At 34.3% G+C, this 23,149-nt stretch overlaps 1 protein-coding gene across 4 annotated transcripts in view; it reads left to right on the top strand.

The window, feature by feature from the left end:
- LOC149771585 (ATP-dependent RNA helicase TDRD9-like) overlaps nucleotides 1-23,149 on the top strand; it is a 158,119-nt gene that overhangs the window by 24,668 nt on the left and 110,302 nt on the right. For 3 of the 4 annotated variants that reach the window (XM_089948313.1, XM_089948312.1, XM_089948314.1), the window contains exons 5-8: nucleotides 3,078-3,200; nucleotides 5,844-6,083; nucleotides 19,813-19,916; nucleotides 22,613-22,668. In XM_089948313.1, coding sequence (XP_089804439.1) covers nucleotides 3,078-3,200; nucleotides 5,844-6,083; nucleotides 19,813-19,916; nucleotides 22,613-22,668 — 523 coding nt within the window. Of the gene's footprint in view, nucleotides 1-1,326; nucleotides 1,449-3,077; nucleotides 3,201-5,843; nucleotides 6,084-19,812; nucleotides 19,917-22,612; nucleotides 22,669-23,149 lie in introns of those variants that run through there. The other variant, XM_089948316.1, reaches the window with a different exon arrangement.

Genomic DNA, 23,149 nt, shown 5'->3' with positions numbered 1-23,149 from the left:
TAATGAGTTTGGTTTCCAGCCTTCTGTGGAAGAGCAGTATTTGTCTTCCTAACTTTAGTCTCTGCAGCATTACATTATCAATCCCAGGAATCATTGGATTTCATAAAAATTGTGCAGGCAGGTTTATATTGATGAGTTCTTGAATCAAATATTATTTCCAGGACATTATTACTGAGTTGTAGATCTGACTGTTCATCCTCTTGACTTTGGTTTTTGCAACATTACTAAAATTTGTTGGATTTCAATCAGATTTCATGTGCTGCTTTATATATATTATTACAACTCTAAGGTCTTAAAATAAGTAATAGAAAAGAGCGAGAAGCAACAAGCTTGGTAAAATTCAACAAATAATTTATTTCCCTTGAATACAAAATGAAAAATATAAAAAGAACTTATCGGATTGCAAAATAAATCCTATATAATCCAAGAATTTCCAATACAAGTGCTAATGATTGAAGTTCAGAATAAACTTTAGTGGTATTTCAAAATAAATGCAATGATGGATGTGTTAATGTGCCTGTACCAGCCTGTGTTATGGTGATGTGCCTGCAGTCCTTTATTGGATCACAATAATAAAGTCTAATGATATTTGAACTTTTACTATAGAATCGAAGTCTCTATGTCCAAGAATGTTATATTTGAGCACTTCATATTTCAAGAGAAGAATAACTTAAATTAAATAATTTGAATAAATAAATTCCAGCTCAAATGAAATACTGGACACAACAATAATATTACTGGTTCTGCTTAATTCTTTGATCTCTAGATCAACAAGATTATATAGTTCTCTTCTTGACCTCAGGTTACAGTTAGCATTTTCTAACAAAAAACTGTTACCTAATGGAAAATTTAATTCTGGAAGGTTCCAGATGTTTACAAGACAAAATCTTAGTTATAATTAAGTCTGTTACTAAAATTATAATATGAAATGTGGTAAACAACAGGTAGACTCTACTTCATGGGGAATTTTGTGTTCTGGACTCAGATTGAGATAAAAATGTTGTTTACGAAACCAAAATCAATGATTCAGGTTAGGTTGACAATAAGCTTGGATTTGGACAAGGTCAAGTCCAAACTACAATTATCCATAGCATATAATGAATTTAAAAAAAACATGTAGACAATGCAAATTAAATATACATAATATGGAGTTTTTAATGATTTTGGTTCCCAGTATTTGATTCCATCATGTACAGGGGTTATTATCCATTTTCCAGCATTATTTTATTAGGACTTGTGGAATTCAACCATATTTAAATGAAGGTTTATATGGATGAAATCGTGAATGTGTTTTGTTTTCCAGTGTTCCACAATATTACTAATGGAGTCAGAGCCCCTGAATTCTCATCTTCCAGAGCTTGGGTTTCAGCAGCAGAACCTTACTAATGACTTTTGGAATTAGCTTGCATCTTTATTAGATAAGACCTTTTGTAACAAGATGAAGACAGGTTGGGATTAGATTTTATTGAAGACAAAAATTGTGAATATCATTAGTATATGTATGTGTTTTTAATATAATTACTTCCTATCTTTTAGTTTTTTATTGCAGTAAACTGTGTATTACTCCTTTGGTGGAGAGATGTTTAATCTTAAAGTTTTTAACTTTGGAGCATTATTTATTACATTATTCTTTTTTTCTTGTTTCAACAACTCTGTGAACCTTTCATTAGTATTATGAATACTATGATTTTGGTGCAAAAAGCAGTAACATTAAAATTTTCTGTTGAATTTTAGGTAAGTTAAATAAAGAAAGAATATAGCATAGCATGTCAAACAAGAGTGTCTTGGTGTTATGCTTATAGCACAGCATACTTCACAGGAGTGTCAAGGTGTTATGCTTATATCACAGCATACTTCACAGGAGTGTCATGGCATTATGCTTATATCACATCATACTTCACAGGAGTGTCATGGCATTATGCTTAAAGCACTGCATTCTTCACAGGAGTATCATTGCATCATGCTTAAAGCACAGCATACTTCACAGGAGTGTCTTGGTGTTATGCTTAAAGCACAGCATACTTCACAGGAGTGTCTTGGCATTATCCTTATAGCACAGCATACTTCACAGGAGTGTCATGGAATCATGCTTAAAGCACAGCATACTTCACAGGAGTATCATGGCACTATGCTTAAAGCACAGCATACTTCACAGGAGTATCATGGCATTATGCTTAAAGCACAGCATACTTCACAGGAGTGTCATGGCATTATCCTTATAGCACAGCATACTTCACAGGAGTGTCATGGCATCATCCTTAAAGCCCAGCATACTTCACAGGAGTATCATGCTTATAGCACAGCATACCTCACATGAGTGTCATGGTGTTATGCTTATAGCACAGCATACTTCACAGGAGTGTCACAGCATTATGCTTTAGCACAGCATACTTCACAGAGTGTCATAGCATCACGCCTAAAGCACAGCATACTTCACAGGCGTATCATGGTATTATGCTTATAGCACATACTTCACAGGAATGTCATGGCATTATGCTTAAAGCACAGCATACTTCACAGGAGTATCATGGTATCATGCCTAAAGCACAGCATACTTCACAGGAGTATCATGGTATTATGCTTATAGCACAGCATACTTCACGGGAATGTCATGGCATTGTGCTTAAAGAACAGCATACTTCACAGGAGTGTCATGGTATCATGCTTAAAGTACAGCATACTTCACAGGAGTGTCATGGTGTTATGCCTAAAGCACAGCATACTTCACTGGAGTGTCATGGCATTGTGCTTAAAGCACAGCATACTTCACAGGAGTGTTATGGTGTTGTGTTTATAGCACAGCACGGTTTTTGTGCTAGTGTTTCTTGGGGAAAGAGGAACTTCTTTGATAAGATAAAGGTGAAATAGACAGTTTGCCATGCCTGTTTGTCATTGTTCACAGTTGAAGCAAGTGGATCCACAGAGAATTTAATAATTGTAAGATTTAATCATATCTTAACCATGAATAATAATGAAAATGTTGTTATTTTTATTAAAATTTAGAATATATTTATTATGGAATACTTAAAAGACGGCAGCCTTGCACATTTTACATGCCCTTGAAATTTTCTTTACAGGTTGGCTTGGATAAAACTGCTTCTTCTGACACTCGGATTTTGTACTGTACAACAGGTGTCCTGCTACAAAAGCTGATCAGTGCCAAGAATATGCTGGAGTTTACACATGTCGTACTGGATGAGGTCAGTAATCACAGTGACATAGAAACTGACACCTGATAATATACTGGAGTTTACACATTGTAGCTCTTAAATAAATAGCAGAAAGGGAAACCAACAGTTTAAGTCAAATCATACAAAGAATTTATTTCTCTAAGCCACAGAGTGAAAATTAAATATAAAAAACAGTATTGTAAGTTAATTCCCAATAATTCTAAATGTTCTATCACATGTCCAGTTGTATAGAATGTTCCAAATGAATTCCAAAAGTCTTGAATGTTCTGATGTACCACAGTGATGTAATCAAGAATGTCTTTGAATGAGTTCTCTGTGATCCCACAATAATTGATCCAGTCAGTGTGCACTTTAGTAATTCCAATGAATGATTTAAATAACTCCTCACTAACTATATCTGAACACAACTGTAAATTCTGATAATAAATTTCCCAAAGACTGATATCTAATAGGAATGATTACTTTCTTTAAATTACTCCAGTAGAATGTTCTGGAATTCCCTCACGGACAAAAGTTAGCCATGTAAACATGTTATTTACAAATGAACATTAGCTTGAAGTGCAATCGGCAATCATGGACAAAAAATTAAGAACACAATATAGATATGCATAACATGTCATACTATACGAGTTTATTAATCAAAGTGCCATAGAAATTCATGCTCAGTAGAATATATCCAGTCCTGCAATTTGTTTGAGAATAAATAAAAGGACAGGTTCAGTTTCTAAACGTGCAGCAGGGTCAATGTGCACATTGGATTGATTAACTGAGAACATATGACAAAGGTGTGAAATGTGTTATTTAGTTTCCTCATAAGTGAACCTGTAGTTGGTATCTATGTGTTGTTCAATTTTCTAATCATTTGACCAGAAGTAGATCAGTGTCTGTTTATAGTTCCATTTTCTGATCAGTTGACTAGAATTAGTTCAGAATCTATATGTTGTTAAATTTTCTAATTTGTAGGACAGAAGTAGATCAGTATATTTTTGTTGTTTAGCTTTCTATTCAGCAGACCACAGGTTGGTCACTGTCTGTGTTCAGTTTCCTGATCAGCAGACCACAGGTAGTAAAAAAAAACCTTTGTGTTGTTCAGTTTCTGGTTACTGTAAGTTAGTGAATATAACATGCATACAAGTATAATACACATGTATTACCCAAGGTTTCTCTTTTGTGTGTAAAGAAATTTATTAGATTAGCCACAGATGTACATAACCTGCAGGTTTTCATAAAGAATAAAAAATGACCCAAGTCTGTGTTGTTGGCTTTTCATTATGACCATAATATAAAATAGTTGGGTATGGTGAATCATCCTTTCTGTTTACCATTGAATCATTAAACAGTCTAAATTTCAATCAATGTGTTCTGCTTGATGAAATGACATACAGCAGCAGAGTCATTTCAACCAAAATGGCTCCATTCAAAGATAGTTTCCTCACCTTGAGTCATTGCATCCATTCCACAATGATGCCACAAGCTTTCTTTCATAAGTGCAAGAACAAAGTTGAATCTATCTGTTAATTTAAAGTCAATAAAATACCTGGAAATAATCGCCATATGGCATGAGCTACACACCTTCCAATTTTACAATAAACACTATAGCCACTTAGGGTATATCAGCTTGGGAAAGAATATCACCAACTACCATTTGCTATGGATTCCGTGTGAAATTCATCTAGAAGTCGATTCATCTAGCTCTGAATCCAACTACAATAGCAAATCAGATGCTGTTGTTGTTGTTGTGGGGTTTAACGCCATTTTGCAGCACATGATAGGCTATACATGGCGGCCAGTATTAATGGTGGAGGAAGAACCAGAGAAAACCTCGGAAAGAACCACCGACCGACGAGAAGCTGCTGGCAAGCTTTCTCACATACCCACATTGGCTGAATCTTAGAGTCGAACCGCCGCAGACAGAGGTGAGATGGCAGTGATCCGTAACGAAGAGCGCTTTAGACCACTCGGCCACTCGGGGCCCCCAAATCAGATGCAGCATCACTGCCCTCAACTGTAAATGAAGCATGCCTAGACAAGGTTATGAATGTTTTTCATGACAGTGACGATACTGAAAATTCTAATTACAATTTTTTTTAATCATCTTTTGATATTATTGACATTATATATATGGCAGTTTAAGATTTTATTAAATGCAACAACATTTAAGATTTTATTAAATGCAACAACATTGCTACTCTTCATAAATTAGTGATCTATTAAATTGAAAATGCTGATTTTATTATGTTGTTCTTGTGCTATTGTTATTTTATCAGTTTTTAACTTCAAAAAATTTAGCTAACATGTAAAACATAACTACATAATCAACATTAGACTCGTTTACTATTTTGAACTTGGTACATTGTTTTGAAATAGGAAATGAGTCTTTTAAAATATTACTGCAATGTGGTAGTACGAGTAAAAATCAAATTGTATAACATGTGGACATATAAACCCCACGGGGAGGGGGGATAGGGAAAAACATGGCTAACCCACATGTTATGTTTCTAATTTACAGTATTAGACCAAAAAGTAGATTAGTAAATTCAAATGAAGATTTGCAGATTGAGATAGTAGCCATATGTCCCCTACTGATTCATTATATTCAATCTTCTTACATCATATTTATGGCCATTTACAATTTTACCTACTTCACTTCAGGTTCATGAGAGAGACCAGGACACAGATTTCTGTTTGCTTGTTGTGCGCAAACTCTTGCGAACCAATTCCCGCCATGTGAAGGTTGTTCTTATGTCAGCCACATTTGAGTCCTCTCTCTTTGCCAACTATTTTGCCCTTCCTTTGAGAGATAAACTGGAGCCAGCACCAGTGGTGAATGTAGAGGGAAAACCATTCAAAGTGTCAGAATTCTTTGTAGAAGATATTTATAAACTTGGAGAGGTAATAACATTGTATCAGGTGTAATTAACCATTTAATTTCATGTGGAAAAGAGGGATCCCCAACATATAGGTTATTTTCAAACATTTGTAAGAAGAAAAAGTGAAATATTCCCAATTGAAGATATAATGTGTATTGATAGCAAAAGGCTTGGGACTAATAAACAGACAAAATAGTGAGTAACAAATTTGGTTGTGGCAGAAAACCAGTCCACTCCTACAGATTGAATCTTTCTGTTCCAGAACAATTGTCCAGCTACATTTCATACCAGTTAGTGGGAAGGCCTATGATTTATTATGCTGAATCATATTTAACATACTTGGTCAATAGATTGGTCAGAATGCCATTTAACATAGTTACATTTCTTAACATCTGTCATTCACAGAAAATGACTGACCTTATTCGATAATGATTGTAGTAGGCATCATGAATGAAATATTTGTGGATAACAATTGTTCATTCTTAACATCATGTTTGTTATTTTATAAAATACTGAAAGTACAGAATATCTTTCCAATTATATGCATGACCATTAAAAAGGATGTTTTACAGTTCACCTCATTGACATCTCTAAAATACATCTGTGTCCTATCTAGAATCCACCAAGACATTGCATTGTGATGATGTTTGACACATCAAAAATTTTGCTGGTGTTAATATTTACCTTCAAAAACACCACATTGAGTGAATTAAACATTGCTTTGTGTATTGTATCACAGAAGTAGCAAATACTATCTTTTAAAATGAGAAAGAAAACAAAGAATCAAGTTTATTTATGAAGAAAAGTTAATAAATTGCAAATTTATAAGTACCTAGAGAAAGCATAGTGACTACCAGTATGTTTGGCATATCAAAACTTAGCCTGTGCTGATTACCTTGAAAGACCATGTTGAGTTAGTCAAGCACTGTCTGCCTTTAAAAATATCACATCAAATAAATATTGCTCACACTATTGTAATAAAGGATTGAGCTTATTTTAGAAAGAAAAGTAAATAAATTGCAAATTTACCTAGACAGATGCACTGTAATTATGTTTGGGGCTGTTCCATTATAACGTACATGGGACCTGGGGACAGCACTTTTAAAAACATATCACATGGTTTGGATTTAAAATTGCTTCTGTTCCTGGTTGTTTATTCAATAAAATCGCTTCTATAGGTGGTTGAAATAACTGGTTCAGTAGGTCTGTCTAAAAGTGCTAGCTAAATGTAATAAAAAAACTTACATTTTAGATATCCAGTCATTAAATTTGTATTTTATGTTATGCAGGAGTAGGCCTATTTCCTTTGAACAGACAACAGACTATAAAACATTGTCATTGGTCAGCTATAAACAGGTCAGGGAAAGCCTACCACATGACCTGCATTTGTAGTTTTACTAATCACAAAAAAAAATGAAAATCTATGTCTTTATTTTCTCAATCATAAGGAAAACTAGCACATTTTTTAAATAACTCAAATATAAATTATACGGCCACATTAATTTTAGTCTTGTGAGACTTGGTTTGCATCAGTCAGAGCCAATGCGTGCTGTGAAAAGAGCCGAATATAACCATATTGTGACAGTTATGGCAGTGAAACATGTTTTTGACTGGGGAAGAAGTCAGTATTTGGCTGAGAAAGCAAAGCCTAGAGAAATAATGGACAGCCTTAGAGGTAAGTTCTGTTATTTTTTCAATAAGCTAATCAAAAAGTGTTAAAAGGGTATTGAAATTACGTTTATTCAATCACTACAAATGTTGTCATAGATTTGTTTCTATCAGTCAAAAGCCATTGTAACATGTACTTGTCTTCATCCAGTTAACTCAAGATAACCAACACATACAATAAATGAGGGGCAGATTTCAGTATAGTTTATTGATTAAAGGGCCAAAACCAATGCTTGTGTGTAATGGAGTCTCCATTGGATATTTTAACTCCAAGTTTAGTTCCAATAGATAATTCTGATGTTTTGGAATACAGCTTGACAAAATTTGACTATTTAATGGTTATGAGAGGAAAGCATCTGATTGATCGCACTTTAAAGTTGCAATGGAAGAAGTGCAGAGCATAATGTCATTGGCATTACTCTTGTATGTTTGTATGAAGTATCTTATGTGACAATTTTGGCAAACTTGTTTCATGGATTCAGTTGCATTTTGTTTACATACTGTGACAGTTTAAAAGAAATCTTGGAACTATTGTAATAAATGGCTAAAACATATGGAAGGAAGTTAAAGTTATAGAACAAAAATGAGAACATTATCATGAAATCAATGAGTTGGTTAGTAATAGATTCACCCAATCTTCCAATTATTTCTGCATAGAAATGATACTGTCCATACCTAATTAAATGTAACTTTTGGTAATCTAAGTCAAAAGTGTTAGGAGTTTTTCATTGATATTTCAGATTCTTAAGAGGTAACAGTTCTTATTTTCATTGGTGTTGGTCATAACCATGCAAGTACTTACTAACAATGTGGTTGGTTGTGGCTTGTACACAAGTGGATGATTATTGCAACTTTCTTTGTAGTATCCAGTCATCTCATTTTCTCAAAAAAATGTAAGCACAATGATACCATAGTAGCAAATTGAATTAAACATTGTTGACTTAATGTTTAGATTTTGCTATGTGCATGTCAGGTTGCTAAACATTTGGACATTACACCAAATTTTTGGTATGTTTATCATCTCCAAAATATACACAGCATATAACATAATTGCTGCTTTACATTTCATGCCTATTTTTTATTCACCTGAATAGTTTTCATAATGAATGCACTAGTGGTCATTTTTGAGTTAACTTGCGTTAGTTTCAATGTGAATCTTATATTGGCTTTGGATTAAACTTTGTTTTTTGAGGACCGTACATTTTGTTTGTACACATTGAAGGGGGCGATGTTTGAATATATGTGTGGGTGGGGATAAGACCAAGTAGTACATACACACCTAATAACAAAAACTTTATTAAAGTTACAATAAAACCTATTTGCCAGAGCCAACAAGAAACAACTGATAGTATTTGCACACTTTCCAATTTTTTGCGGCCCCTTACCAATTTTAAAAATGAAAAACATCAAGAAGAGAAGTTATAAATAAGTGCAGTGCATCATTTTCAGTTGGCCAGTGAGAGGGCAGTCAACCATTCAGTTGCATATTAAGTGGGTCTGATCAGGGCCATACAAGTTGTGTGGGGGCCACGAGTGGCCGAGTGGTCTCAAGTGCTTTCTATTACGGATCACTGCCATCTCACCTCTGTCTGCATGGGTTCGAGTCTAGGATTCGGCCAATGTGGGTATGTGAGAAAGCTTGCCAGTAGCTTCTCGTGGGTAGGTGGTTCTTCCTGGGGTTTTCCCGATTTCTTCTTCCACCAGTAATACTGGCCGCCAAGCATAGCCTATTGTGTGCTGAAAAATGGCGTTAAACCCCACAACAACAAAAACAACAAGTTGTGTGAAAAGGGAGACAATTGTCATCACTTGTAGTTTCTTTATAGTACATATATAACTGATAAGTAAATTGTAAGAAACTTGATTAGCCCCTGTGCCTTTTTCTGGTTTCCAGGATGGATGATGCATGGCAGTCAGAACTGTGTCATCTGCATCCAGTATTTGCAATGTACAATTTTAATATTTTTAGCAATACTGGACAAAAAAATGTAACAACAAAATGTATGGAATTAGATTATCAAACACAGTGAATGATCAAATCTGTTGCTTGAAAACAGGGACTTGATCATGCAGATATGGAGACCATGTTACTAAAGAAACTCCCATTTCACTCCATAAGAGAAAAAATTGACAGTGTTTGAAGGGGGGTACTAAGAAAATGTATACATTCACACTGGGGAAGGGTTACAAAAAGGTACACCCTGCAACTGGGGAATGGGTTAAAAAAAAATGACAGCCCCTTATCCTCACCTGGAATAATAACTCTTATTAGGCCAGCAGTGATGAGGAGACAAAATATTTTTAGTCATTTTTTTATTATTTTATAAAGTTATTATTCAGTTTATTTTATTTTAGATAGTACAAAATGTTACTGTAAGAAACTGAATAGGAATTTTGCAACATTTTTGACCATAGAAATTTGATAATGGGTAATCCCTTGCAGTATTTATTTAATCACTGGACGTGTCCTCGCACCTAACTTTAGATCTCTGGTGCACACACTTGAGCTTAAAAGTACTTTACCCCCACCCACCCAATCAATGCCAAAATGGGCAAGGCACTTTATTTCAATGCCCTGGTGATAAACCACTAAATAACTAAATAGTTTCAGCACTCAGCAGTGAAATAGAATAAATGGTTTTATCTTAGATTCCTAGAAATTTTTATTGGTCAGTAGAGTGTGCTTCCCTTTGAAAGACTTTTAAGTTTCAAAATATGGCTGCTCCTTCTATCATAGCCTAGATGCCATTTTGTTGCCTTTTTCCAGACAGAAATCCTAGAAAGTGTCTGTATTGTCATATCAAGCAACACTGTGGTGGACCAATTGGTGACTTTACTACAAACCAACTTCTATTCATTTTGACAAATAAGATACAAAAGCTGAACTTAAGGTTACTGAGGAAGAAACTGCCATCAATGATTCAAGTGCTGCTGTTAAAAAAAAGGGCTGCCAAGTAGAGATCAGTAATTAATGTGGAATGGAGTAATCCAGAAAGTAGCCAACAGGTACAAAGTCAAACAGTAGTAGTTTTCTTTAGGTAATGTTATTAAAACTTTTAAGATAAAAATTTGAATGTGTATGCATATCAACAAAAGTCTGTATGGTATTAGTCTGATTGCACTACCATTCCAATTCGTGAGGGGATTAATGTTTATAATACAAAGATGTTGACAGAGTTTCCTTCAACAGCAGATAGTTTTAAAGCCATTCAGCTTGTACATTGACATGTTATGTTGCATGTAGATAAGTTACAATGAAGAGTGTGTTATTTGTCATATATTACAATATCTTGTTCACATCTTCTAAAATGTGGGGTCACATTTTGGTATCAGAACATGAAACATAGTTATAACACTGGTAACCATGTTTGGAGCCCTGACTCATTATGTTGAAGATTTAAGTATGCGTATCTTAGGGTTTATCCCATAATAGTTCAAATTTTTAATAGTGCTATCAGTTCTTTTCTTATTTTTCAGGCATTTACCTCTGTGAGTCCAAGGCATTAACACATATGAAAGGCATTTCCTCAAAAATTGGCCTGTTTTAAAAAGATCTTACTTTCAATTTAGAAATGATGAATCCCTTATAATTGTCAAGATAAAAAATAATGAAAGAAAAAAGGTTTACTGGTTCTTTTGTTATTTCTGTTATCTTTGTTTCAGTAATTTAAATTACCAGAGTACATGTCCAGAGATGAAATTATGCCATTTATAGATGCTGTTTATTGATGTTTATGGAATTTCAGATTGAGCATTTGTCATTGTTGTAAATATTAATGTCAAACATGTAACTGAACAACCAATATGTCAGTTATCCAAAGTATTCAGTTTTCAAAATCACGTTCACTGCCATGAGCCTGTTGCTATGATCTAGGTACATCTACTTGAATTTGTGATCAGTAAGATGGCAAATGTAGATGTAGATACAAGGGTTAGGGTCAAGACGGCTTGTATTAGCTTCGCTTTAGATAGAGTTGTCATGAACAACATCTTTTGTTCAAAGCTTGTTGGTTAACTTTACTGGGTCTCAAACTGCAAGTGGTCAGTCATATTTTGGACATTTACTGTGTCTCAAACTGCAAGTGGTCATTCATATTCTTGACATTTACTGGATTTAAAACTGCAAGTGGTCATTCATATTCTTGACATTTACTGGGTCTCAAACTGCAAGTGGTCATTCATATTCTTGACATTTACTAGGTCTCAAACTGCAAGTGGTCATTCATATTCTTGACATTTACTAGGTCTCAAACTGCAAGTGGTCATTCATATTCTTGACATTTACTAGGTGTCAAACTGCAAGTGGTCATTCATATTCTTGACATTTACTGGGTCTCAAACTGCAGTAGTCATTCATATTCTTGACATTTAGTGGGTTTCAAACTGCAAGTGGTCATTCATATTCTTGACATTTACTGGGTCTCAAACTGCAGTGGTCATTCATATTCTTGACATTTACTGGGTTTCAAACTGCAGTGGTCATTCATATTCTTGACATTTACTGGGTTTCAAACTGCAAGTGGTCATTCATATTCTTGACATTTTCTGGGTCTCAAACTGCAAGTGGTCATTCATATTCTTGACATTTACTAGGTCTCAAACTGCAAGTGGTCATTCATATTCTTGACATTTACTGGGTTTCAAACTGCAAGTGGTCATTCATATTCTTGACATTTACTGGGTTTCAAACTGCAGTGGTCATTCATATTCTTGACATTTACTAGGTCTCAAACTGCAACCCAAGATTTCTTAATTAATAATTTTGAATAAGGTGTTGATCATGCCTTTGGTATTTAAGCTGCCATTGTTTACCTGGCTTTAACGTGTCAAGTGATAAAAATATTATACTTTATTTTCTCTGATGGAACACACAAACTCAAAACCAATTAAACCTGGTAACATAGGATAATTATAGCAAAGCCTTTGGAAAATATAATAATTAGAAATTTGAATATGCAAATTAAACTTGAACCTTCTAACACAAAGAAAATGTTTTAGCAAAGATTGTAATAAGGTTTTTACAGCTTGTTTTATCAATTATCCTGTGCTGTGTGGACCCTTATACCAGAAAATGATGAAAACCCTGATGTGTATATATATGTAAATGTAAATAAAGTTTATAAATTGCACTTATGTTACTTTGGTAAACATTGTATTCAAGATTATAGTTTTAAATATAATGTGCACTTCTGTAGGACTACCTCTTGCAGACCAGCTCCAGTCGAGTCATCATGTTTATGTTTGTCATAGTGTACATGGGCTGGATCCACTGCCAGATTACAGGTAGCCAAAGTGTTTCAATACAAAATACAAACCTAAATCTGGCTGTCACACCGAGTTAACATTTCTGGTCAGTATATTAAAATGGAAATTTGGCTGCAACATTAGTCTTTGTTAAGTATGTGCATTTCTGGCTGAGAGTCAAAAACTGGCACATTTTAGTGATGACTGGTTCTATTGTTATTTCTGTTATCTTTGTTTCAGTAATTTAAATTACCAGAGTACATGTCCAGAGATGAAATTATGCCATTTATAGATGCTGTTTATTGATGTTTCTGGAATTTCAGATTGAGCATTTGTCATTGTTGTAAATATTAATGTCAAACATGTAACTGAACAACCAATATGTCAGTTATCCAAAGTATTCAGTTTTCAAAATCACGTTCACTGCCATGAGCCTGTTGCTATGATCTAGGTACATCTACTTGAATTTGTGATCAGTAAGATGGCAAATGTAGATGTAGATACAAGGGTTAGGGTCAAGACGGCTTGTATTAGCTTCGCTTTAGATAGAGTTGTCATGAACAACATCTTTTGTTCAAAGCTTGTTGGTTAACTTTACTGGGTCTCAAACTGCAAGTGGTCATTCATATTTTGGACATTTACTGTGTCTCAAACTGCAAGTGGTCATTCATATTCTTGACATTTACTAGGTGTCAAACTGCAAGTGGTCATTCATATTCTTGACATTTACTAGGTGTCAAGCTGCAAGTGGTCATTCATATTCTTGACATTTACTGGGTCTCAAACTGCAAGTGGTCATTCATATTGACATTTACTGGGTTTCAAACTGCAAGTGGTCATTCATATTCTTGACATTTACTGGGTCTCAAACTGTAGTGGTCATTCATATTCTTGACATTTACTGGGTTTCAAACTGCAGTGGTCATTCATATTCTTGACATTTACTGGGTCTCAAACTGCAAGTGGTCATTCTTATTCTTGACATTTACTGGGTCTCAAACTGCAAATGGTCATTCATATTCTTGACATTTACTGGGTCTCAAACTGCAAATGGTCATTCATATTCTTGACATTTACTGGGTCTCAAACTGCAAATGGTCATTCATATTCTTGACATTTACTGGGTCTCAAACTGCAAATGGTCATTCATATTCTTGACATTTATTGGGTTTCAAACTGCAAGTGGTCATTCATATTCTTGACATTTACTGGGTTTCAAACTGCAAGTGGTCATTCATATTCTTGACATTTACTGGGTTTCAAACTGCAAGTGGTCATTCATATTCTTGACATTTACTGGGTCTCAAACTGCAAGTGGTCATTCATATTCTTGACATTTACTGGGTTTCAAACTGCAAGTGGTCATTCATATTCTTGACATTTACTAGGTCTCAAACTGCAAGTGGTCATTCATATTGACATTTACTGGGTTTCAAACTGCAAGTGGTTATTCATATTCTTGACATTTACTGGGTCTCAAACTGCAAGTGGTCATTCATATTCTTGACATTTACTGGGTCTCAAACTGCAAGTGGTCATTCATATTCTTGACATTTACTGGGTCTCAAACTGCAAGTGGTCATTCATATTCTTGACATTTACTAGGTCTCAAACTGCAAGTGGTCATTCATATTGACATTTACTGGGTTTCAAACTGCAAGTGGTCATTCATATTCTTGACATTTACTGGGTTTCAAACTGCAGTGGTCATTCATATTCTTGACATTTACTGGGTCTCAAACTGCAAGTGGTCATTCATATTCTTGACATTTACTGGGTCTCAAACTGCAAGTGGTCATTCATATTCTTGACATTTACTGGGTCTCAAACTGCAACTGGTCATTCATATTCTTGGCATTTACTGGGTTTCAAACTGCAGTGGTCATTCATATTCTTGACATTTACTGGGTTTCAAACTGCAAGTGGTCATTCATATTCTTGACATCTACTGGGTCTCAAACTGCAAGTGGTCATTCATATTCTTGACATTTACTGGGTCTCAAACTGCAAGTGGTCATTCATATTCTTGACATTTACTGGGTTTCAAACTGCAAGTGGTCATTCATATTCTTGACATTTACTGGGTTTCAAACTGCAAGTGGTCATTCATATTCTTGACATTTACTGGGTCTCAAACTGCAAGTGGTCATTCATATTCTTGACATTTACTGGGTTTCAAACTGCAAGTGGTCATTCATATTCTTGACATTTACTGGGTTTCAAACTGCAAGTGGTCATTCATATTCTTGACATTTACTGGGTTTCAAACTGCAAGTGGTCATTCATATTCTTGACATTTACTGGGTTTCAAACTGCAAGTGGTCATTCATATTCTTGACATTTACTGGGTTTCAAACTGCAGTGGTCATTCATATTCTTGACATTTACTGGGTCTCAAACTGCAAGTGGTCATTCATATTCTTGACATTTACTGGGTCTCAAACTGCAAGTGGTCATTCATATTCTTGACATTTACTGGGTCTCAAACTGCAAGTGGTCATTCATATTCTTGACATTTACTGGGTTTCAAACTGCAGTAGTCATTCATATTCTTGACATTTACTAGGTCTCAAACTGCAAGTGGTCATTCATATTGACATTTACTGGGTTTCAAACTGCAAGTGGTCATTCATATTCTTGACATTTACTGGGTTTCAAACTGCAGTGGTCATTCATATTCTTGACATTTACTGGGTCTCAAACTGCAAGTGGTCATTCATATTCTTGACATTTACTGGGTCTCAAACTGCAAGTGGTCATTCATATTCTTGACATTTACTGGGTCTCAAACTGCAACTGGTCATTCATATTCTTGGCATTTACTGGGTTTCAAACTGCAGTGGTCATTCATATTCTTGACATTTACTAGGTTTCAAACTGCAGTGGTCATTCATATTCTTGACATTTACTGGGTTTCAAACTGCAAGTGGTCATTCATATTCTTGACATTTACTGGGTTTCAAACTGCAGTGGTCATTCATATTCTTGACATTTACTGGGTTTCAAACTGCAAGTGGTCATTCATATTCTTGAGATTTACTGGGTCTCAAACTGCAAGTGGTCATTCATATTCTTGACATTTACTGGGTTTAAAACTGCAAGTGGTCATTCATATTCTTGAATTTACTGGGTCTCAAACTGCAAGTAGTCATTCATATTCTTGACATTTAGTGGGTTTCAAACTGCAAGTGGTCATTCATATTCTTGACATTTACTGGGTTTCAAACTGCAAGTGGTCATTCATATTCTTGACATTTATTGGGTTTCAAACTGCAAGTGGTCATTCATATTCTTGACATTTACTGGGTTTCAAACTGCAAGTGGTCATTCATATTCTTGACATTTACTGGGCTTCAAACTGCAAGCGGTCATTCATATTCTTGACATTTACTAGGTTTCAAACTGCAAGTGGTCATTCATATTCTTGACATTTACTAGATTTCAAACTGCAGTGGTCATTCATATTCTTGACATTTACTGGGTCTCAAACTGCAGTGGTCATTCATATTCTTGACAAACTTGAATTTCTTAAGTGAAGTTTGGACAATTTATTGTCTTTAGCCTGTTAAAGATTGGAACACAGCATTTTAACAATGATGTAAGAAATCATTTTAGTAATAGAATTTGAAATAAAGATGTTAAATTGAATGCTGTTTTGAAGTATTATTTAGACCACTTCCCAGATTGAAATAATAAGACATACAGAACCATGCATAATTTAGTAGAATAGATCAGTGTATGGTGAACTTGTCTATCACATTTTTCATCTCATACAAACAGGAATACAGAGTGGTTGTAGAATAGCATTTATGGCAGAGGAGTAACTGTCCATGCTAATAGCATTTCAGATGTGCTAAACGTTATGAAAAAAGAGAAGAGTAAAGTATAATGTAGACATTGTAGCAATCGTGTATGCATGTCATGGTTTTGCAATATACACCTAGGCATGTTAAATACTCTTTACATACCCCTAACAACTTTATAAGCACCAGTCATCACTAAAATGTGCCAGTTTTTGACTCTCAGCCAGAAATGCACATATTTAACAAAGACTAATGTTGCAGCCAAATTTCCATTTTAATATACTGACCAGAAATGTTAACTCGGTGTGACAGCCAGATTTAGGTTTGTATTTTGTATTGAAACACTTTGGCTACCTGTAATCTGGCAGTGGATCCAGCCCATGTACACTATGACAAACATAAACATGATGACTCGACTGGAGCTGGTCTGCAAGAGGTAGTCCTACAGAAGTGCACATTATATTTAAAACTATAATCTTGAATACAATGTTTACCAAAGTAACATAAGTGCAATTTATAAACTTTATTTACATTTACATATATATACACATCAGGGTTTTCATCATTTTCTGGTATAAGGGTCCACACAGCACAGGATAATTGATAAAACAAGCTGTAAAAACCTTATTACAATCTTTGCTAAAACATTTTCTTTGTGTTAGAAGGTTCAAGTTTAATTTGCATATTCAAATTTCTAATTATTATATTTTCCAAAGGCTTTGCTATAATTATCCTATGTTACCAGGTTTAATTGGTTTTGAGTTTGTGTGTTCCATCAGAGAAAATAAAGTATAATATTTTTATCATTTGACACGTTAAAGCCAGGTAAACAATGGCAGCTTAAATACCAAAGGCATGATCAACACCTTATTCAAAATTATTAATTTAGAAATCTTGGGTTGCTGACTCATTGCAATTAAAGCATGAAAAAAAAAATTGTTTTGTATGAATAATTGAGCACAGCTCAGATTAACACATCTGACATTCTTTATGAAATTTAGCATGTCATATAAAAACATGGAAACAAGTCTTCCTGTTAATGAAAAAAAAACATGACTATCTTGATCCTTCCAAACAAATAAATGACAAATTTTCTTGTCATAAAGTTAAGGCTGTTCCATTAAAACATACACTGGACCCAGGGAAGGCACTTTTAAAGTGGGGTACACACCCATAGATACAATTTAGAAATTCCTTATCATTTTAATATGAACTCTATGAAATAAAAGTAGTACCCTCTCATATATTTTTTAAAACCTGCCTTCCCTGGGTAGCATGTATGTTTAAATGGAACAGCCCTTAATGAACAGAGATGTTTCCACACAAGGGTGATTCTTATGATTCACCAGCTGGTTCATGTACATGTATGTTAACACTTTCAGCAGATAGTAAAACTTGTGCTTTACAGGTTTATTTATCATGGTTACATATTTTGAAAAATGTTTGAAAATTCAATTACAAATTTAAAAACAAATATCTCTGAGTAATCATGCCAGTATAAATTGTTTACTCCATGATGTGTAATAGTCATGGCACAAACATGTACAAAAACTTGTTAAAAATAAACAATAAATTTTAATATAATCTGGTAATCTTTTCTTTTCATTAATGTAATGTTTTATAACAATCCTCATTTTCATTGTAGCATAAATGATCTTTACTGTTTGCAGATGTGTGTGTGTGTGTGTGTGTGTATATATATATATATATATGAAATAAACTGACAACGAATAGTGCAAAATTTTTTATCTAACTAGCCTGAGTGCTTTCAACTCTTGAATGAGTCTTTTTCAAAGACAAATACAGAAACATAGACAAGACAGACAATCAAAACAGAAAAACGGTTATGTTTGCAAAGCTTTACATGGCTGTTTCTACAGGAATTAAAGCTTTAAATTTATTATGTTTCAGCTAGTTTATATCAACTTGTTGCAGATTCTGGAAAATATTTTTATTGACCTAGAAATCAATGAGCCATAAATGACACCAGTTGTTTTATGTAAATTTATGTAATTGCAAATTATATCCCGGATATTTGATTGTTTTAATAGCCATTATAGGCTACATTTGTGGTAGAGTGATGTTGCCTTCCACGCATGCATCAGAAATTTAACAAAGGGTCAACGGACAATGTAGATGCAGGTGTTCTGGTCTGATGACAAGGATTAGTACAGAAAATGCAAGCATTCTGAAGGATTTAATTCTGAGTGAGAAGAAGAGGAATTTTACTTGCTATCTATATACAAATGTCAGTCTGTGTAAATATATTAATTACTAGTGAACAGCCAAAAATCTGACGAAAGATAGATTACGAGATAGTGCCTCGTCCTGTTGATCTCCACTACCAGAAATATCAACAACAAAAAATTGGATATCTCACAACATGCAATACTCATGCTTGACGTCAACATAAGCAGATTATGATATAACAATACACTGTTAAGATGGTTTGTCAATATGGACAAAGAAATTGTTTATGTAACAACAGATAACTTTCAGTGCATTTTATATCAAGCTTGCAGCTTCCTTTTATGGGGCCTATGAATTTCTCCACTCTTAATGGTTTTATATACAAGTTTAAACACCCAACACTGTCGCCAGTAAAAATAATCGCCAGATGGTATATTTTGCCTCCATCAAGGAAACAGAAATAGCCATTTGCGACATTTGCAAAGCCCTACGCGATCCCAGAATAAACTTTTTACATGTTATTTTGTGTACTTTTAAGAAGAAAAAACATTTTTTGTGTACGAGAAATATACATATAAAATTTAAGGAGCCACGCCACGATCGTCTTGTATTATTCATGCACAATCTCTACCCCAAAATGATAATAAACTTTTTATATTTTTTCATACTTTAAGAAAGATTTTTATTTTTGTGCAAGAAAATTACATGTATATAAAATTTTGGGAGCCATGCCACAAATTCGTGTTATAATGGAGAGCGTGCTATATAGCAGGGTCACACAGTAATTGGAGAACTGATTTTAATATGTGTGAATAATTTTCAGAAAAAAATCTTTTTTTCCTTCAGATCCCACCACTAGATGAGGCCTTACCAGAGATTTCACCTCAATCTCGTAACCTCTGTATTCGACTTATTCAGGAGTTTGACAAGCTGGAATTAAAAGAACAAGGGTAAGAATTGTAATTCAGAGGATTATTAACATGTGATACAATAGGTATGTCCTTAAAAAATATTGACCTTAAAATATTGACCCAAATTATGTAGTTTCATAAATTCATTGAAATGATATTTGGCAGTGTAAGAGTACAAGTGTACATTTCTGTTTCTGATATTTCTGGGAATATGTATAATATTTGAAAAAATACTTCAGCTTGATTGCTACTGTTGAAAGGTAGCATCAGTGTCCTGTCTGAAGATACTTTTTATAATAAGACAGTGAATGGCTTTTAACTGTGATCAAAAAATGCTTGATGCAATCACAGCACTCTGAGGTGACTGACAATTATTGCCACGGCTTACAAACACTATTGCCTATTTGTAAATTAACCCATGACTGACTTGATTTATACATAAAAGTACAATAGTACTTTGTTCCAAGCAAGCAGAAAGAGTGAGTTGGATATGGCTTAGGGATATGTCAAGACTGTCAGGCCAAAACTTATTCATAAGCAATATCAGGTGAGTTCTTTCAGCTGCTAGGAACAAGACATGGGTGCAACTGTGTATTTATTGCATACCCACTCTTTTACACTTTCCATGTTGATTTAGCTTTACGATGTGAATGAAATTCAAAATGAAATGGGTTTGTAAAAGTTCCTGTCAGTGCATTTAATAACATTGATGTGCAGACATCAAAAGGAAACACTTCATTTGTTCCAGTCTGGGTGTGTGGTACAGAAATGTGGATTGAACGTCTGTATCAAAAGCCAGATTTAAGCCATTTAAGATTCGTTGGGTAACAATGTAATAAATGTAAATGATAACTTATAACTTGCATTCATGAAACTTTTGAAGTGTAGAAATGATAGTGTTACAAGCCAGGGGTCTTTACTTGACAGAGCAGTTGTCAAACCCTGGCATGATTCCCGTTAGAAGTCATAAGTTTACCCCAAATTTCCAAACACTTCTATTCAACTTCAGTTGTAAATTGGAAAGCCCAATGTGTCCTTTTTATACATAAACTTTACTCTAATTAATGCAAGACCACAGTTAAAAAAAACCTGCTAAATGTCTTATCAACCGCGCATCTACATGGTTTCTCTTCATCAGGTTTCCATACTGCCAGCCATAGAAAGTAGATGAGTATCCCCTAACACTGGGAACTATTTTAACTCCACCACCTTAGGCCAGTCAATGTATGCTTTCCAAGCTCATTTCGCCAATATAACTGCACCACATTTGCCACCATGGTGACATAAATGGCATCTGCTGAGTCCCTTCTTATTTATTCCTTGTGTAATTTACTGGTTTCCTACTGTAAATACTGCCACTGCAGTCACACCACCAATGTACGCCACTAGATTTTAATATGGACTATCTTACTCCAGGGACATTCATTCGGTTTTGGCCTAAATTCACTACTAGTGAACCATGGCATCATGGAACTTCACTAACACTTCACTCTATGAAGTTTGCTCATAATAATTGGCTAATTATTTGGGGCTAAGGATATTTCCATTGCGCCGAATTCCAATAATCATACAAGTAATCACACAAATCTAAGAATTCCTTAAAACAGGGCACTATAACCAAATGTGCATACTCCAACTTTATTACAATAGCAATCCAAATTGTATCACTTAGCTAGAATAATAAAAAAAATTGCAGTAAAGTCCTTTTTTAAATATAGTGTGACTACTATTAATTTGTGTGTAAAAATATAGTGACTACTATTAATTTGTGTGTAAAGATACAGTGACTATTAATGTGTGGAAAGATATAGTGACTACTATTAATTTGTGTGTAAAGATATAGTGACTAATATTAATCTGTGTGTAAAGATACAGTGACTATTAATCTGTGTGGAAAGATATAGTGACTACTAATAATTTGTGTGGCAATATGAAACTTAGGAATAAACTTATATTTTGCACCACCAATTTGCGTTCGACATCATTAACCTCTCCAGGCAACCAAAACTTTGCATATTTCAGGCATCATTAGACTTCTGATCCAACCAAACTTTGCATATTTCAGGCATCATTAGACTTCTGATCCAACCAAACTTTGCATATTTCAGGCATCATTAGACTTCTGATCCAACCAAACTTTGCATATTTCAGGCATCATTAGACTTCTGATCCAACCAAACTTTGCATATTTCAGGCATCATTAGTGTTCCAGTACAACCAAAAATTTTTCCAAACAGTTAGGTAACCATTTTCAACAGTGTTTGTTGCATGGAACCAAAACATTCAGAACCACCAGTTACATGACAAACAGGTCTTCTCAGCTAAAAACTGATCATATAAAGTAACTTGATGAAATTTTGAATTCTGTGCTTATTCGAGAATTAAAATTTATATATTACAGGATTCATGAGGTCATTGAAACTGCAGAACTCATTACACATTGCATGAAGGGCTGTAACATAATGTTAATCAATTTTCAAAACTTTGTGACGTTACGAATCCTCTAAAATGTAAAGTTCAGTTCTTATAATTACAAATTGTAAAAAAAAATAACAAATATCAAGAATAATGACTGAACTCTATTCTAAATATTGTATATAAATAATGTCAAACCATACAAGGACACGTGAATACAGAATTTCTTTGGTTATAAGCAAATAACTTCACAAGAAGTATTTTAACCAGTCAAACGGTTGGTACAACAATTTTAATTATTGGTTTCTCTCCATCTGTAGGGCCAGCAAGACTCATTTTGCCCCAGTCAGAGGAACTGTTCTAGTGTTTTTGCCAGGTAAGTTCAATTTCCAGCATTTTTTTTTGATTTTTAATTCCACTGTGGCAATTCAGCAAATAGCAAAGGAACATTAATTATATAGTATCTATCCATTAGTCTTTACATCTGTTCCAGAGATATGTAATGTGCCAAAACAAATTTTTATAAATGAAATATTTCAGGTTTATTTATTATCACTTGGAGGTGGCCACTGTAAATGTCATAGTTATCCTGTACCTTATTGTATGGTGTTGTTGAGTGTACACTGGTGACAGTATGATAATATTAATATTATCTGGTGGACAGTTGTTGTCCAGAAATACTAGGTTACTTGTTAACCAGTATAACTGTGCAAGACCTTCCAGCTTTGTGGTATGAGCATCTGACCTTGAAATACATACACTGGGTTTGATTCTTGATGGTGGCTATCCTTAATTTTTCAGCAACATTTGATCCTGTAAATTACCTTCAGTTGTCTATGACACTGGCAATGTGACAC

This window comes from Sinohyriopsis cumingii, unplaced genomic scaffold (assembly GCF_028554795.1).
Source record: "Sinohyriopsis cumingii isolate HCF-2022 unplaced genomic scaffold, ASM2855479v2 utg001752l, whole genome shotgun sequence".
NCBI classification, from domain to species: Eukaryota; Metazoa; Mollusca; class Bivalvia; order Unionida; family Unionidae; genus Sinohyriopsis; species Sinohyriopsis cumingii.
The sequence above is the reverse complement of the archived record's forward strand: the minus strand, read 5'-3'. Positions and strand labels throughout refer to the sequence as shown.